This window comes from Gavialis gangeticus, unplaced genomic scaffold, assembly GCF_001723915.1.
Source record: "Gavialis gangeticus isolate Ggan-Ray unplaced genomic scaffold, GavGan_comp1, whole genome shotgun sequence".
NCBI lineage: Eukaryota > Metazoa > Chordata > Crocodylia > Gavialidae > Gavialis > Gavialis gangeticus.
The window spans coordinates 38,672,156-38,691,796 of record NW_017729025.1 but is presented as its reverse complement, the minus strand read 5'-3'; the positions used below and the strand labels follow the sequence as shown (position 1 = coordinate 38,691,796).

General features: G+C 39.7%; 1 protein-coding gene across 2 annotated transcripts in view; it reads right to left on the bottom strand.

Moving 5' to 3' along the window:
* Positions 1-19,641, bottom strand: part of PPP4R3A (protein phosphatase 4 regulatory subunit 3A) — a 77,704-nt gene that overhangs the window by 26,376 nt on the left and 31,687 nt on the right. For both annotated transcript variants that reach the window (XM_019518654.1, XM_019518655.1), the window contains 5 exons: positions 14,232-14,330; positions 12,420-13,037; positions 1,779-1,856; positions 1,575-1,691; positions 968-1,084 (listed from right to left, as the gene is read on the bottom strand). In XM_019518654.1, the coding sequence (XP_019374199.1) occupies positions 968-1,084; positions 1,575-1,691; positions 1,779-1,856; positions 12,420-13,037; positions 14,232-14,330 (1,029 nt within the window). The remainder of the gene's footprint in view (positions 1-967; positions 1,085-1,574; positions 1,692-1,778; positions 1,857-12,419; positions 13,038-14,231; positions 14,331-19,641) is intronic.

The window sequence follows — 19,641 nt, the reverse complement described above, 5'->3', positions numbered from 1 at the left end:
ATTCAATTCCTACTATATGTTTGCAGGGTTCATTAAATCAAATAAGTTACTTTACTGTATATTACTTTTCTTTCCTATAAGAGATGCAAGCTTTGTATACTTTGGTGTATATTCAGGGCAAAAGATATTGCAAAGACCTAATGACATACCATCACCATATGAAACTAAACAAGAAGTCTGAAATTTACATATTGCTTGATGTACTCTGAAAGGCAAACTGACAGGTGTAGAAAAACTTAAGGATCCAATTCTCCAAGCATTAAGACATGTGCTTAGATTTAGACAAGTGAGCAGCTTTCCCTTCCATATGTGTGTTATTTGTATTGTCTACATGTTTAAAGTTAAGGTACTTGACTGTTTCAAGGACTGGGACCCAAGCAGACTATAAGCAGCCTTCCACATACATTAACTAATAACTTAAAATTTTAATTTATACAGTAAAAGCTCTGTTAACCGGCATCCCCCAAGAATGGGGGATGCCAGTTAATCAAATATGCCGGTTAATCAAATGTGCACCATCTGGTGCTGGGGGACAGGGAGGGGGGCCCCGCACAGGCTGCTTTACCCTGGGCCACGGGCCAAAGAAGTGACATAGAAAAACTTGGCTCACAGCAGCGAAACCAGAAGTCCCCCAGAAGCGGTACTTCCAGTTTCACTTTTGCTGCATCCCTTGGACGCCAGTTAGTAGAGTTTTCCGGCTAATAAAGTGCCAGTTAACACAGCATTTGCTATAGATGTCAATACAGTTATACAATTTCACTGAAGATACTGCAGTGAAGGGTACTACAAAGAAGTTTCCAAATGATTTTTATTTAAAAAGGGAAGATTTTAAAAACTCAAATTATTTGTAGCAAACATTTGTAAAATGTAACCATGTAAAACAGGATTTAGTTTCAGTTAATGGAGTTGCAAGTATGAAGCTTCTTTAAAAAAAAAAAAAAGTCACCTTAAACGACTTCCTACTTACATCATCATTCTGTTGAGCTTCCTGCATGACAAATTCTCGTACCATGGATGGATTGTATTCAACCAAATATGAGAATATATCAGTAGCTGCACTTCGTACTTGTGCATCATCCATACCCTGGGAAGTCAAGTAAAACCACTTACAAATTTTCAAAAATAAAATCCTTGAGCTTGGAAGACATGAAGCAGTCATTTTTTAAAGGAACACAAGCAACTTCACCTCTCTCTCTCGTATTTCATACCTCTATTTATATAATTATATATAATTTCACACTTTTCCTTGTTATTTGGTCAATTTTGTTAGCCCTGGGTACACAGAAAAACATAACGATGGGAAAGTGACAACAGATCAAAAATACTGAGAGGGGAGTAACTGATGTAAAGCCACATAAGATTTATTCCTACTTTTTAAATCAACTGACATGCAAGTTGGTAATATTCCCTATGTGATAGGACAAATGAAGAGTTCTTAAGAAAGCTGCATAACTCAAGTTCTGACTTATTAACTTTTTAACCAACCAATTGACCTTTCTAAAATAAAAATTATAAAATAGTTATAGAAAATATTTAGAAAGTCATTTTAGAAAAAAAATCTTGAGTTTACTTACTAGAATAACTTCTAATGCTGGCAGTATACCCATATTAGACAATGTTTTGAAAAAAGCATCTCTATTCTGAGGTTGTAACGTCTGAGAAAATGCACAGAACTCTTTAAGGAAATTTACCTGAAATTTAGAAAAACATATGAATAGTAAATAAGAAAATTCAGTCAGCTGGAACTGTCACTTCACACAAACTATTCAAATCCTTACCAATTCTTGTCTTTTCTCCTCATCTGTGGCTTCATCTGTTAGCTGGGCAAACAATTCTGTCAAAAATTTCTCATCTTCCTACAAAAGAAAGACAACATTTGATTACTTGCTAATTTTAAATTTAACTCTCAGAATATTAAACTCCTCAAATCCCCATCTCCTGCAGTTAAAAGGCTAACAAGCCATGTATCATACTTAGTGTTTGTCAATTTTCTGCTTAATACTGTTTTCAAATGTAAACTTATCAGGCATCCTTTTTCACTTTGTTACAAACAGTTCTTTCCTTTTTTCATTCCACTTTCCCAGCTGCAGTGCATCTTGTAATGTCTTTTATGCATCTCTTTTCCATGTCTACACTCTCTGATCTACTTCCCTACAGTATGCTTTATTACCAATGCTACATTCTTTCCATCTAACTTATTCCCTATCCTTACATTAATCAACATTTTTTTAACGTCTGCCCTCCTCAATCTCCTTTCCACCCCAACCCCAGCCTTCAAATACACGAGGAGACTGAGCAACCTAGACTTCTTCAGCCTTCACAAGAGAAGGCTGAGAGATGATCTTGTGAATGCCTATAAATTAATCAGGGGAGAGCAGCAGGGAATAGTAGATGCTCTATTTACTAGGACACCCCCCGGAAGTAACCAGGAACAATGGCCACAAATTGACAGAGTGCAGATTTAGGTTGGACATGAGAAAGAACCTCTTCACATTAAGGGCTGCCAGAATCTGGAATGGGTTTCTAAGGGAGGTGGTGCTCTCCCCTACCTTGGGGGTCTTCAAGAGGAGACTGAACAAGCACCTAGCCGGGGTCGTCTGACCCCAGCACTCTTTCCTGCCCAGGGCAGAGGGTCAGACTCAATGACCTACTGAGGTCCCTTCCGACCTCAACATCTATGAATCTATGAAGGGTGCTGTGATGTGACTGCAAAGCCATAGGCCATCATTGTTGAAAAATCATGGTGATCACAAGAGGTCCCAGATGACTGGAAGAGGGCAAACAGTGTCCATATTTAACAGAAAAAGAAGAATCCAGGGAACTACAGACCAGTCAGCCTCACCTGTGTCTCTGGAAAAACCATGGAGCGGATCTTCAAGGAATCCATTTCTAAGCACTTGGAGAGGGATAAGGTGATGAGGAACAGTAAGCATGGATTCACCAAGGGCAAGTCATGCCTGAACAACCTGATTGCCTTCTATGATGAGATGACTGGCTCTGTGGATGCAGGGAGACCAGTGGATATGGTATATCATGATTTTAGCAAAACTTTTGGTAGTCTTCCACAACAGTCTCACAGCTAAGGAAGTACAGGCTGGATGAACAGATGGTAAGGTAGATAGAAAACTTACTGGAGAATTAGGATCAGGGAGTAGTAAGAAATGGCTCAATGGCTAGTTGGCAGCCAGTATTAAGTAGAGTGCCCCAAGGGTCGGTTCTAGGGCCATTTTTTCTTCAACATCTTCATCAAAGACCTGGAAGATGGCATAGAGTGCACCCTCAGCAAGTGTGCAGGTGACACCAAGCTAGCGGGAGTAGTAGATACACTGGAGGGTAGGACTAGGATTCAGAGTGACCTAGACATATTGGAGGATAGGGCCAAAAGGAATCTCATGAGGTTCAACAAGGACAAGCACAAAGTCCTGCACTTAGGACAGAACAATCCCATGCACTAGTATAGGCTGGGGGCTGACTGGCTGGGAAGCAGCTCTGCAGAAAAGGACCTGGGGGTTACTGTGGACAATAAGCTGAATATGAGCCAGCAGTGTGCCATTGTTACCAAGAAGGCTAATGGCATATTGGGCTGCACTGGTACAAGTGTTGCTAGCAGATCAAGGAAAGTGATTAATCCTCTCTACTTCAGCACTGGTGAGGCCACATCTGGAGTGCTGTGTTCAGTTTTTGGGCCCCCCCACTACAGAAATGGTGTGGACAAATTGGAGAGGGTTCAGCAGAGGGCAACAAAAATGGTGAGGGTGCTGGGGGACATGACTTATGAGAAGACGCTGAGGGAACTGGGCTTATTTTAGTTTAGAGAAAAGGAGACAGAGGGGATTAATAGCAGCCTTCAAATACCTGAAAAGGATTTCAAAGAAGGATGGAGCTGGACTGTTTTCAGTGGTTTCAGATGACAGAACAAGGAGAAATGGTTTTAAGTTGCAGGAAAGGAAATTTAGGTTAGATATTAGGAAAAGTTCTCTCCCTAGGAAGGTAGTAAAACACTGGACGAGGCTGCCCAGAGAGGCTGTGGACTTCTCCATCCTTGGAGGTTTTTAAGACCCATCTAGATAAAGCTTTAGCTGGGATGATCTAGTTGGGGATGGTCCTGCTCTGAGTAGAGGGTTGGACTAGATGACCTCCTGAGATCCCTTCCAACCCTAATTTTCTATTATTCTAATTACTGGGGGGGGTCATCTCATAATCCAGTTGTCTTCTATTTGAGTAAATACAGTAAGAGAGGATTGTAATCAAATGTCCTCCAGGTTCACGGGAGACTGGACAAAAGTAATGATTTTAATTTGTACCAAGGGAGGTTTACATTAGAAATGAAGATGAACTTTCCAAGTAGGTGCGATTAAGCACCAGAACAAGATTATCTAGAAAGACTGCGGAATCTCTATCATTGGAGACTGTTAAGTGCAGCTTCACGACCCCCTTGCCATAGGGATGGAGCCTGATGGCAAATTTTTAGGTGTGAAGCCCCCCCGTGAATATATGTGTCGACAATGGGAGGTGGGGTGGGGTAGGGGGAGCGATAGTTGTTCTAACACCTCCACTGCTATAGCTTGCCCTGCCAGGTCCATGAGGAGATTTGTGGTCCAGATCTGGCTCAGAGGGCTGGCTGAGTTTGACACTCCCAGACCAGAGGGAAGGTCCCTGAATTTCCTTCCAGACTAATATGATTCTGTACAGTAATTAATTGTGCTGGTCTAGGAAAGCCTTCTATGTGCCAAAGATGAGGGTTTTTTCAAAAGCTATTTAACCACTAAGTTGCAATACAGTAAGAACATAAGTAACCTAATAAGAACAGTGTCAAAACCCAAGTCTCTTTTTAAAACCCTATTCTTAAATATTATCACTGGTCTTCACTGTTATTCCTTGAATCAAATGAGAAACAGCAGCATAGCCCCAATCTCCCCGTTACAACTGGACTAATATTTTTATGGAATAAATCCAGACACTATTCATAAGAAACCTTTGTTTCAAAATTAAAAGAAAAAAGAAGTTTGAAGAACATTATTGGAATCTTACTGATTCTCCAAACTGAATTATAGCTGGCGATACAATTAGGACACGACAACTGCACGACAGTTATCTGCTAAAACACCACATTTTATAGCACACTCTCAGAGAAATGTTTCCTTCAGAGAAAAGTTCCGAGCTATCCACCATTAACAGCACACAAACTTAGGAGGAGACTACATCTATCTGAATAGGACAATGAACCTTAGAACAGTAATTCTACTTCCAGCCAGAAGAAATAAATATTTTCTTCTCTTGCCACTGAAACCAGCAACAAGATGCCACTAAACCAGTAACACCATCCCTTCTGGTAAGGCATAACTCTCAGAGGCCATCTCTCTGACTTTTTTTTCTTTCGTAAAATACAAGCAGCAGCACATTTCTTCTCTTTATTAGGACTCGAAGTGAGTGGATGGCCTCCTACATCTTTCTAATCTCAACTACAACTTCTAACTACAATTAACACTGCACAGGGAGTTACCACCACCAGAAAAAAATGGAAATTTTTGCATTCAACTGAAATGTCAGAACCATGGTTAGTGTGAATCTGCAAAAGCAGAACATAAGCAGAACAAAATCTTGAATACACTTTTTCACTAACCCATGGTACAATTTCTATAGTAAACCACTTCTTAACTTGCACAGAACCGGATAAAATTCCTTACTAAAAAAAACAACAACTTTACATTGGGAGGTCAGCACTCAAAACTCAGAAATCCCGAATCCTTGTTTCATTGAAAATTAAATAAGACTTCAACTCCCAGATTATTTGAGCCAAGGGTGGTCAACTTGCAGCAGAAGTGCCACAGGCAACTTCTGGTATGGAATGCAACAGATCAGGAAGGGGACAGACAGGCAGCAGAAGGCAGATGGCAAAGAAGGAGACCTGGCAAAGAACAGAGTATGGGGCAGAGAGCAGCACAGCAAACAGAAGAAAGTGACTGAAGTGGTATTTGGGGTGGGTGAAAAACTAATTTGTGGAACACCTGCCAAAAAGGTTGGCCTCCACCTACTTAAGCCATTTGGCACATTTTACCTGAAAGGGTAAAAAAACTGCAAAGCCTTATTGTATAATTATTGAAATATAGTGATCACATATTTTATTGCAATATTGTATCACACATCTCCCAAACCTCAATTAAATATGCAGTATTATGACAGACAGAATTTTCAAAACCTCGTAGTCCCAACAACCCTGATCCTAGTCAAGTTAATATAAAACTTGGACAGAGCTGAATGGTTCTGAAAATTCCCATCTTCTGCTACTCAAACACCTTATTTTTAAAAATATACAATAACCTAGAGCTATTTTAAACAAAGGGAAAAAAATCACTAAATACAGGTTTCCCTTGCCAATCACTAAATACAGGTTTCCCTTGCCAATCGCTGGTGTTAGGTTCCTGAAAGTTCCCATGGTGGCAAAACTGTGATTGGCCAGACAAAAGGCTTATGGGAAAAATGGCAGGTGGAAGGCTAATGTGCGGCCATGGAAAGCCATGGTTACTCAAAACTGTATACCATGGTAGCCAAACTGGTGTACAGACTATTAAGCGTGGATACTCAAAACTGTGGTTGGCAAGAGAAACCTGTATATATTTTCCAGTACTATATATTGTGTGCGCGCGCGCACACACACACACAACTTAGAAATATACTTCAATTAGATTTGCAGTTATACTTCAGCCCCTGAAGTGCATGTAAATAGGAACATGTAGCTCACTGCTTTAAACGAACAAACAAACAAACCAAAAACCACCCTATTATTAACATCTAGACCTTACTGAAAATTTATCTAGAAAAGCCAAGTAAAATCCCAAAGTCAGCATCAGAACTGTTTAGTCTTTGTAGGTTTTTTTGATGTAATTTGTAAAACAGCATTTCTTAAGTGACTTCTCAATCAGGGCTATCTGTACAGAAAAATATTTAATTTTCATCTGCCACACATTTCACAGGTATAAAGATCTGTATAAGCAGAAATTGTGCTCTCAAAAAACAAAAAGAAACAAGACAACCTATACTGGGAAGATATACCTATACTCGCCCTACTTTCTTCCTACACATCAATGTTTGGGATTAGAAAACATACGAGTTAAAGAAGGGCATCAGAAAAGGTACAAGAAAAAAATAGAAGAGAAGAGAATTACAACGGATATTGTTTCTCCTGCTGTAATACTGCACTTGGTAAGCACTCCCTCACACACTAAACACAAGTGATTATTTTAAACATGAAGCGCCTTGATCTCTTTGATCTTGAGCTGTCTTTTCACATGGGCCTCAGAATGAATGAGTAACATCCATTAGATGCTTTATACAGAAATCATAACAGGTCAAATGATCTTCAGGACAAGCAGCAAGTGATAACAAGACAACCCATCATCCTGTCCTCTGCCCCTATAGGAGACAGGAGCAACAGCCTGAACCTGCAGCAAAACAAATTTAGGTTGAAGATTAGGAGGAACTTCCTGACTGTGACAGTTGTCAAGCATTGCAACAGACTACTTAGAGAAGTTGTGGAATCTCCATCCCTGGAAAGTTTCAAGAGCAGGATCTCAAGAGTAACTCTAGATACTGTGCAGTCATTTAGTACTTGTTTATGTAATCAGCGTCTCATGTATATGTGACCAAGGTTTCTTGTATGCAGTTCCACAGCACTATGCTCTTATAAAGAATTTCTGCTATGCAAAATCATCTAATACATATGACGACTCACAGCTGCAGACAGTTAAGCTAGTGTGTTGGCAGCATGGGTTTTTATGTACTTTGCTTCTACCGTGTTGTGATAATCAAAAACACCAAGAATAGTGAGAGATCTTGACCAAAGTTATTTAAAATGATAAAATGCAGACTTCAAAGTTATAATCTACAACTTGGAATTCTAATTTATTATTACATACTATTATAAATAAATGCAACACTATTTTTCAGAAGAACAAGTCCGGATAAACACTTCTGTAAAAGTTACTAGGGATGCTGAGTAAGTAAGTTAACCTGGTAGGAAGAATAAAAGATACAAGCTGACTTATCAGGTGATCTGGTTTTTCTTCTTGGCTTTGCTGACGATCCTTTTAAACTAAGATCTTCCTACTCATCATCTCTCAAGTAGAAGCTTATGCGTTACCAAGTGCAGGACGTCAGAGAACCAATTATTTTGCTAACTCCCCAGAGTCTCTCCTCCAATTTGAGGACCTGTCGTTATTGCAGAGTTAACCTGAGTTACCCATAAACTAAGTCACATCCACACAGAAAGCACCTTAACTCAAGCATCGTAATACTTCTGACTTCAGCTGGCAGGCAAGCCCATCAGGGGACATAGGTTACAGCAAGGATGGCTAGCCTGCAGGACACATCCCATAAGAACCATAGGTAGCCTCTGTGGGTGCCTGTACACGTTTCAGAAGGCTGCTCTGAAGTGCTATACTTAAAGCACATCCCCGCTCTCAGAGACTGTGTAAAAACACTGTGTGTGGCATGCAGCAGATCAAGGAGGGGGCAGCCAGCAAAGCAGCAAACAGGGCGGAAAGCAGAAAAGTAGATCAGGCACAGAGCACAGGTCAGGGAACAAAGCAGAGCAGTAGAACAGGCAGGAGAATGGGATCCAAAAGGCACTCCGGGAGGACATGGGCTGGGGCCCCACTGGGCTACTGTATGAATTAGTATTTGTCAGTTGCTAATCCAATTACTTTTATGCAATAATTCAGTTGCTCTTCTGCAACTAATCTCACTAGAGCTAGGATAACTTGAGAAGAGATAACTCTTCAAATCAAGAAAGCCTAAGAAGCAAGGGGTTCCTCTGGAGCTCTCGTCCATCTCCATGCAAGAGCTTTTTATAAAAAGGTGCAAATTATAAATTTTCCCGATCTTCCTGATGCCCCCTACAAACTAGATGTTTTTTATTTTTTGAGATTTGGTAACAGAATGGAGAACAGAACATAAAACCAGTATTTGAGTAGTAAACACAATCACTGCTATACAGATTGGAGAAATTGTTTTCTCTCAGGTCAAGGCTTTACAAAGATTTATAAACATTATCCTCATTCTATAGATCGGGTAACTTGGGCACAGAAAGATTAAGACATTCTGCTACATATAAATGCCAAGTATTACTGTTTTAGAAACAATTAACACTGCCAAGATCTCCCTGTAGCAGTCCTGCACTAAAAGCTGTCCTTACTTGGCAAATTTGCAACCAGTTAAATGCGTATCTTATCTATTCATCTAATTTTTACAAACATTCTTCCATTCAGGACCAAAATAAACAACCTCTTTGGGATGGCTAAGTTTCCTCAATAGGGCTTTCCCTCACTAGGTTAGCAGGAGAGAGAGAGAATTTTTTAATGGCTATCAAAACTGATCTGAAAAGTAAAACAAGATCATGGATGGAAACACACCTACCTACCTAGGTCAACCCATCTATATAATGGGAATGGCTGCTTGATTATGACCAGTTCAGCCTTCCTGAATCCTAGTTATTTATATGCATAGCTTACTGTCAGTCAAAACATGCATTTTTATTAAAAGATGCATTTTATCTCCACCCCCAAGAATGTATGGAAGTGGGATTTTTTTAAACCGTATGTTTATAAAATATGTACACAACTCAACAGACATCCATTCTATGTTTTTGGTACTCAGTCAAAACTACAACAGCCTGCAACAATATATACACGTAACTGAGAGCCCTACTGTTCTCCATTTTGATGCCTCCTGTCAAAGTACTTCCTGGCTACCAGAAGCCACTTCAGAGAAAGCCTTGCTCAGACCCTGTAGTCTTGGAATGTAGGAGCATGGTCTGTGCAGAATCGCTGGGGGATCTGACTGCCAATGTTGGGCTAAAGTCTTTAAACAAGTCTTTTATGAAAACACTTAACTTACTCCCTTTTATCCCAAAACAACTAAAGTGTGTTAAAGATAACAGGATCAGTATTCAAGCTCCCCCCATAAAGATGGCCATCTTTCAGCATAGTCAAGGCCAAAAGAGATTCTGGTTGGGGCTGACTAAGAAAAGCCCCCTTTTATCAAAGTTTGCCCTATTTTTCTAACACGGAAACATACAGAGGGAGAAGATTTGGCTGAGATACCATGTGAGGTACGCAATGTTAGAACAAGACCGAAGTGTAAGACAAGAATAATGTATGGCAGGGTTGTCCAACTTCCAAGCGACCAGAAGCCATGCGCCCCCAGGGCTGCATGCTCACCCCTGCTGCACCATGCACCTTAGTGTTTACCCCCCACTAAACTGTGTGCCCAGGTGCCCCACTTTGCCCAAAGCTCCCCAGCTGTGGCCTCCCCTAGTGCCACAGGCCATACACAGTTTCCCCTACCCAGAGGCACAGCAACACAGCTCTGTACCCAGGGCAGCTGCAGGACACCCAGGTCAACACCTCATGGCATGATCAGCCACCGCTGTGGTTATGGCTATTTCTGTCCCCCTTCATGACGGCAGCATGACCACTCTCTGTTATGCTATAGCCCCCAGCACTGTTGGCTGTGATACCTAGGGTAGGGAAGAGGCCACAGCTGGACTGATGGCAGGAGCAGAGACTGGATAGGAGTATAAGGGCCTTAATTTAATCCTTTGTGGGCCACCAGATAGACAGCTCTAATATATGGGAAGAAAGGTGCAGATGGCATAGGGAGAGGCCCTCATGTTGTAGACAGAGTGCACATTGTCTTACGTTTTACGTAAATGCCATGCATTTGAATATAATAAAAAACAGAAACCCTCTCTCCCATATAAACCTACCTTCATTGGGCCAGGAGTCCCAAGCCGACCTGCAGTCAGCAGCAGCACCATTGCAACCTCAACAACCAACACATGGAAGAAAGCCAAGCACACAATTCTTTCATATTTTGCTTCCTCTAGACATCAAACCCTAGACTCCTTAGTTAAAGAAGACTTATAAAAAGCATTAATACCCTAAAAGTAACAGAAGCTCCAGTATCCAGCCAGAGTTGATAGGAAAGAGAGAAAAGAGCACTAACACATGCTACTACAGTAGCTTCTGAGGTGAAGATTAACTTCCAATTTATATACACAATTAACTGTCAGGGAAAAAGTCATTTTGTATGGCCAACCAGGGGCTTTCCTCATGTGCACATAAAGCAGACAGAGCTTAAGTTTTTAGACGTATTTTATAAACACTCCAAAATAAAAACTCTTCTTTTGGTAAAATAAAGTGAATTCCACAAAGGCTAATGCAATCCTGCCCAGACTGTATGTACTGTTAGGTAAACCAAATATTTCTAATATGATATTCATATCCAGAGATTTAAAACCTACTCATCCAAGTTGAACAGTAGTGTTTCCTGATCAACACACTGAATGGAACCAAGGAGCCACTTTTTTCATAAGAGTGGAGGAAAGGAAAATAATAGGCTCAGCACCAATGCTCCTTTTATAGGAGAGAACAGAAGAGGAAGTGTCAACAAGTACAAAGTTCACTAGTTGTTTTCAGAAAGGAGAGAAAAGCAGCCCAAAAGGTTGTGTGTGCAAAGAAAGGAAGGAGATTCAGAAGGTTTTTATTCCATTCACTCTACCTCTCCTGTGCATTAAAACACCCCTCCTATCTCAGCTGCTTCTCCTAGACTGAGGGAAGATAACTCTGCTGCTGCTCTCTCACCCTCTGATTCCTTCCATAACACAGCTTACTACATCTCCCTCTCTCTAAGGTCATGCAGACAGTTAATACTCTCCTAGGAGAAACCGTGAACATACAGACGTTCAGAATTTTTCTCAAACCAAAAACAGCAGTTCAACCTGACCCCAGAAGCTCTGATGAATTTCCACGTACAAAGTTGAGTGAACTCCTGCTTGCAGATCAGTCATCCCCATTTTTCAGTGCCTGTCTTCAAACTGTAGGGCTTGAGCCCAAAAAGCAATCCCACAATTTCCTAACTTTCAGCTCTTGCACCTCACTTCCTTTCTGACAGCCCATAAACAGACATAAGCAATATGCAAACTGATTCCTAGAGAAGTGCTCCGTAAGGCAAGGGGCATACATTCTAGGCTGTATTCAAGAAATAAAAAAGAATGTTGACAGCTTTGGTAGACAAGGACATAGTCGCTCATGAGGCTCAAGTTGTTTGAGCAGGACCTTAAAAGTGACCCTAAATAGCAGTGTAGGAATACAGTAGTATGGAGTCTTAATTGTTAAAGGTCACACCATGGGAAGGTACTTAATGTAAAAGTAAAAGCTTATGGGGTTCACATTTAATTTGCAGAATAGAAACTTTGTAGCTCAGCATTCCACACACTATGCGTTTCTTGCACATAGTGTATTTATGATGCTGGCACCCAGATGCAACTCAACGCTCCAAAAAGAAATCTGTATCATTCCAAGAATTATTATTCTACTCTCCCTACAAATCCAAAATTAAAATTTAAGGTTTAGACTTACCTGTAACATACCAACTATTTCCACTTTATTAAAAAAGATAAAGGAGTGAAGCGTTGACAGCATATTTTCCTCAAACACAGAGGGAGTGGGTAGAACCATATCTTGAATATACTGTACTCTGTATGTTTGATGTATTTTTTGTTTCAGCTCTGGATCAGAAATAGGAATCACCTCTTTAAATTTTGCTGTTTTAGTCAGAAATTCCCTGTGTTTTCGTGACTGTGATAAAGAAGGATCATATTCTAGGCATCCAATTACGTCCATTATACATTCCTCAGAAAACATGACTTCAAAAAGTGCAGTTCTATTCAAAAGGAAGATTCCCTTAATAATTTCATACAAGTGGTGCAGTCCTTCAATGTTCTCCAAGTCCTCACACACGTGAAAAATTTCTAAGAGCTTTTTAATATAGCCCTCATTTTCCAGTGCTAGTGCGAGTTTTTCACGACGCAACGGTGAAGGCAGTGAAGATGCCACAAGTTCTGCAATTTCTTCTAGCCGACTTAAATCACAAGATGGTAATTCTAGACCAGGTGATGACATATCATCAAAGCGTTCTTCCTCAGATTCATCTACAAGGTCCTGAGTAATATCTACTGAAGGGTCTTTTCCTTGAACCTATGAAAACAAGGTGTTTTAACAAACATATTTTTAATTTTCAGACTTTTTTAATATATAGCTAAAAAGTTGTATTTCCAGGAGGAAGGCAAATTACCCTTTTTACACTCCTTGACAGCAAAATGATTTTAATAAAAAAAACTGATTAGGACACTAATCTGGACTGTCTACATGTTTTTGCTCTGGGGAGTCAAAATAAATAAAAGGACAAATAGAAGAGCTGTTAAGAATACAATGCAATTTACCATATTTTCTAACATACCACCTCTCCCTCCCCAAATAAACAGGCACCTTGTGTTTAGGAAATGGAATGCAGAAAAACAGATTTTTTTCCAGTCATGCCTGACTGCATGACATGGAGCAAGTAAGTCCTCCTGGAAACAGGTATCCAGGAACTGTGGTATCCCAAGAGGCAGCCTAGGTAAGGCAGTATGGAACTTCCTGGTATAGCATGACAGCAACAAAGCTAGGCCCAGATCCTTGCAAAGGCAGTTATTACTCGGCTATAAATAGTTTGCTGTATAAGTCCATGTCAAAAATAAAGTTTTCTATCAAAACAAGTCTCATCCATATACTACAGACTGGATGCAGCAGCTCACTCCCCCTCAGCCAGCTCGGTGGCTCTTCAGCCAAAACCTATTGCTTAACCTTCTCATTGGCACTGGGAAACACTAGACACTGCCCCTGCTGTTTGCAGGTTGAGAAGTGGCAAGCATCTTGGCAAACAAGAATCAATGGCTGCCTATACACGAGCAGGGAGGCTGCTCTGACACACTGTAATTCCAGTGCATTGGAGCAGACTTGATTAATCTGCTGGAACGTGGCAATTACCCTGCTCTGCGTGTAGAGTATCAGCATCCCCATGCTTCAAAATGGTTGCGGGGACACTTTACCTAAAGCTTGTCAACCCCCTCCCCACCCCAGCACATGTATAAATGCCCAATGTCTGCTTACTCTATTCCAGCAAAGAAAAATCAGTTTCCCCGCTTATGACACACACCTCAATTTTGGAGGGCTGATTTCGAGGGAAAGAGCACATGAAGTACGCTCAATGCACTTTTTACTGTCAGGGTGAGACATACAGTAGGAGAGACCAAGCACCTTTCTTAACGAAGAAGCATTACTTAAAAAGACATTTTCTTTCATAAATAACATGACTGAGATATTAAGATAGGCTTTTATTTTCAAACTTACCTGACATATTTTTTCCCATATTTCATCACATCCTGCTTTTTCTTGAAAGCTAAGTGCCAAGTCATAATTTTCAGCTTCAGACCACACAATCAAAGTGTCCTTGAAAGAGATGAAGAAGCATCTTTCAGATGAGTTATATTTCAGATAAAACAGATTTTAATAAAGCTTAGTGGCTTATCCATCCAAACAAGACAGCACTAACACCAAAATTTGAAAGGAAACACACAATACAGATTCATATATATTTTAAAACTGTATGGACAGATCCTTTGGGAGAATATTTGAAAAAAAAATATGCAAACTGAAGTATTTTAAACGTAACTTATGTGATTTAGAAACTGTATCAGAATACTATAGATCTGACAGGTTATCTTCAGAATATAATTATTCTTCTTCCCTCCATTAATAAAAACCTAAAAAGTACAATTGATTAATTAAATTAAGTGGACTTCAATGAAATTGTTCATAACATACAAAAATAAATACATCCATAAGTCTTAGGTAGAATCCAAGTCCAGTCACCTTCTAGATTTTTGTCATCCCCCATAAAATGCTATGCTGATATAGTGCCAGATACTAAAGAAAAATACTTCTAAAAGGCCTTTTAACTGAAACCAACTACAAAACTCCCAATAAACACAGAGGTAACAGACTATTTATTTGCACAATATATTTCAACAGCATGTTCTAATACCCTCAAAGTTTTAAGTCTGAAAGCATGAAATTTCCGCCACTTTGTAAAGCTGGTTAAAGACACCAAGTTTCATTTACCACTTACAAACAAACCTGCCTAACGGGACTGGAATTCATAAAAAAATCAATGTATTGCATGCAGGAGTGATAGAAAGAAAGACACACTAGGAAACTGAGCAGCAGTAGGGTGCATTTTCAGAGAATGTATCAACTCACTCTTTAAGTAGGGCTAACAATACATGTCAATTTTAACAGGATTCTGACAGTTCCATTTTCAGGCTAAGTGCAATTTACTTTATTTACTCTAGAACAATTAGTTTCATCTTAGGAACAACAAAATATTTAGGAATTACTTTTTCTTTTATTGTAAAGTTTACCCCAATGATGAATTGAAATGTTATTCATATAATCTAATAACAAAAGACAAGCTTTGTGGTCAAATACAAAACACAGTATATAACAAATAAAGACTTGGATTTTTCTGCTTACATTCAAAACTTTGACTGGAATTAGACAATGTTGCACTTCCGGGCAACATTATGTATAACCCGCATCCTCTGGAATAATTAACTTCTGAACTAGTTCCTTTTAAAACCATAAATTTAAACAAAGTGAAAAGTTAGAAGAATCATTTATAGAATGAAAAGTGTCAATTTTATTTTTGTTTACTTCTACCATAAAGCAGATGGTTATCATGAAAGGAAAGCTGACATGGATTTTCATAGATTTCATAGACATTTGGGCTGGAAGGGACCCCAGAGGCATCAATAATGACTCCAAGATCCTTTTCTTCCTCTGTACTGATGAGAAGGGAGTTCCCCAGCCTGTAGGTATGGTGCTGGTTCTTCCTCCCCAGGTGCATCACCTTGCACTCGACGGTGTTGAAACCCATCCTGTTCTCATCCACCCACCCCTGTAACCTGTCTAGGTCCGATTGCAGCCTATTCCTCCCTTCTAGCATGCCCACATCCCCCATCTTAGTGTCATCAGCAAAATTTGAACAGGTTGCTTTTTACCCCCTCGTCCAAGTCACCAATGAAGATGTTGAACAGTGAGGGCCCAAGGACTGAGCCCTGCGGAACCCCACTGCCCACATCCCTCCAGGTCGAAAATGACCCATCCAACACCACTCTCTGGGTGCAGCCCTCCAGCCAGTTAGTGACCCATTTGACTGTGTAGGTGTCGACACCACAGTCCCCTAGTTTTTTAATGAGAATGGGGTGAGACAGTGTTGAAGGCCTTCCTAAATTCCAGAAAGACTATGTCCACTGCTACCCCTGCGTCTAAGGATTTTGTGACCTGGTCCTCTACAGAATAGGTCACCAATTCGAACACTCTCCTAACAAAAGATTGGCACTACTTATATTGAAAGTTTCTGTTATATATACTTCACCAGGACCCAGAAACCCTATCAAGATCAGGTCTCCATTATGCTTAGCTTTGGTTTACTTACAAGATTAGCTTCATCTTAAATAGTAACAACTTAAACTTCAGGAGTCTACATAAAAATCTAATTTAAAAACACATAGCTGGATTGCATAATTAGCTATTTCAAAACAAAGCTGAAAGATAAGACGTATTTTCCTCTGTACCAAAGACATGACCAGTAAGATGGGTCGAGAAGTGACTCACAACAAGGAGGAAACAAATAAGCAGAATAAACATAACATTCACATAATTTAATGGTCAACCTGAAATGTATATATTTGCTTGATTTTTAGAGAAAAATATAGCAGGCCAAGAGGCTTTAATTTAGCATTTCACAGGTATGGACGGTCTTTCTGGCCAAGATGCATCTTATTGAGTACTTCCTAATTTTCAGGTAAGTTCAGATGATATCATCCTTCTCCACCTTTCCCAAACATTCAGTTTCCAAAGTGCTCCATTTGTGAAAACTACTAAATGCTCTGAATAAGGGAACATCTTAAAAGCCACTCTGTTAAAGCTTATAAAAGGACATTCAATTTCCCACACTGCTGTCCTCCAACTTCAAGTGCTATATGTCTGGCTGCTTTCAAATGTTGTCACTTACAGATTTAATATTATAAAATACATTTGTGTCTGCTCAAAATAGCAGTATAATGGCTTATTCTAGAATTATATGGAACTCTAGTAAGAGAATATTCAGCTATATAGCTATACCAGCCCACAATACGTGTGGAAAAGGAGAAACCTTTTCTGGTTGTTAGATCAGTGGTTCTCAACCTTTATTTCATCAGGATCCGTTTGCAAAGGTCAATGGCCAGTCCCAACCTAGTGCCCCTTACTCCCAACCTGCTGCTCCCTCCCTCTAAGCCCCAGCCCCGCATAGTGTGTGGGGAAGGGGATGGGTGGAAGGTGGGCACTGGGGGCCCCAGTAACCCCTTGCAGGCTGGAACTCTGCTAGCCTTCAAGGGGAAAGCCTCTATTTCCCATCTTTTCCTCCTTTAAAGAAGAATCCATTTTTAAAATTTGTTTGCGACCCTTGCATATATTGTTGCAACCCACTTTTGCATCACAATCCACAGGCTGAAAAATTCTGTGTTAGATAACATGATACTCAGTCAACCTTTACAGTTTTTGCTAAAAGTAGACAGATATTAGTCCAGTTTCATTTTTTATTCTTACAAGATTTGTGCATAGAAGATGCAATATACTTGTAAAATGTGATTAATTTACCCTCTAAAAGCTGTAAAGCTAGGTTAAGATCCAGTGCATTAAGGTAGATCTTATGTCCTTCAAACAGATTAAGTACCTTGTGAGGTAAGTCACTGAGGGAGAAGTGGCTGTTTGATGTCAAATGTACTGTACTTAAGAGATCAAATGCATACTACCTTTCATTCAGTCTGTCTTTTTGCTTTTATTTGGAAACAGGTTTGTACTCGTCAGATCCAGAATTTCTTGATGCCTTCAGATGGGGTAAATTTGCTATTCTGCATCCCTCAACTGCTTTGAAAATGGGACTAACAACAGTTTCTAACTACAACATAAATTTGCAGTAAGTCCAAACAGGTAATTTATACAAGTTTGCTTTCCTCTTTCCCTTTCCAAGAATGAAAAAGTGTATACACACATTTATGGATGTATTACTGAGAAAGATGCAGGTTTTGCATTCTGCCATTTTCTGTAAATTCTTCAGTTTGGGGTTACCCAAGGCAACTCTGGCTCAGTTCCCCAAGAAGGCATTTACTTTGTGGTTGGGATTCTTAATATCCCCAAAGGAACGTTGTAATCACATACTATTCTGACCACACACAAATCAGTGGTGGAGACAGACCTCTCAATGAGCTGGTCTAAAATCAGCATCTCAATGAAAGTAGTCAATGAAGGATCTCATCACCCATTTCATGAGAGTCCTTATTAATTTTAACTCAAATGACCATGTTGCTGTGTTGCTTCAGGAATGTTCTTGGTACTGTACAAGGAACTGCAGTTACATAGCTCAAACCATAGCTAGGGGACATGAGCCAAATCAGGGGGAACTGATAACCCACTAATGAGAGATTTTTATATGCAACAAACCACAATCTCCCCACCTCAATTTTTCAACATATATTAAAGACTTCTTAGCAAGATATTTTCCAAACACGCAGGGGGAGATTATCAACAAGCTGCTGTTGTGCAATGCACTCTCTTACTCTGAAATCGCGCATGTTTGCCAGCTGCTTTAAATATTGAGAAATTTTGGTGATAGTGCCAGGTGGATGCATCAACAACTACTTTGTCCTACACAAGTTTTCCTTTTTTTTGAGGTAATCAAAATAGATCTGTTCTCTTTCACATCCTCCTTTATTAGTTGTTCAGCTGGAATAAAATAAGAATCCCAACTACAAATTATTCCTATATCTCTTCAAGTGAAGCTGTGTTTTTAATATTAAATTTACTACTTATCTACTTACATCCTTATTTTACTCTTAAGAACATATGGCTTCATTTACTATACATCTTTTGATAGTCATTCAAAACAAAGCATAATACTGAACTGCTGGGCTGAATATTGGTAACCATATTATATCCATGTTAAAAGTGCATAGTATTAATTTTTAAAGCACTATGTACCGATATAGGCCACAGACACATTTCAGATTTCCTTCTTAAAATTTAGCATTGCATGTGTGTTCTTAAACTCAATATTTTAAAAGTTACTTTGCTGTAGTTGGATATGGCACTCCTTTGGACATTAAAGTGAAGGGAACTGAACTGAGACAGATGTTCAGGGTCACTAAAGAGGTGGGGGGGGTTTGGGGGGTTTTTTTGTGGGAGGGGGTGTTAAAGCAAGTTTTAAGGTCTTTTGGTAGGGATGTGATCAGTCTCAATTTCTCCCAACCCAACAAAAATTCAGTATTACCCCAAAGTAGCTTATTAGCTTGCAGAAAAAGCACGTGTCTAATGTTTGCATTATTTTGTCAGCGCTCTTAAAGCCTGCAAAGTAAAAAGTTTATGACTTTATAAAAAGTGAATACTTCCACAGCAGCTAGAATGCAGGAATTATGGAGCGAAGTAAATACTGCAGCAGAGGGATTTATCTTTGTTGTATAAAACTGATAGTATTCTTTAGCCTTTCCTATCAGGTGTAAACAAACAGCAGCTCACCAGCTGGCTCTGCAGGCATGTTATCAGTGTGGAAGACATGAGAACCTGATTTATTACCCACAATTTTCTATTAACTATGTTGTAAACTGACCTGCAGAGAAACCAAGTCTCAAAGCATTCTCTAGAGCACCAGAGACCTATGTTT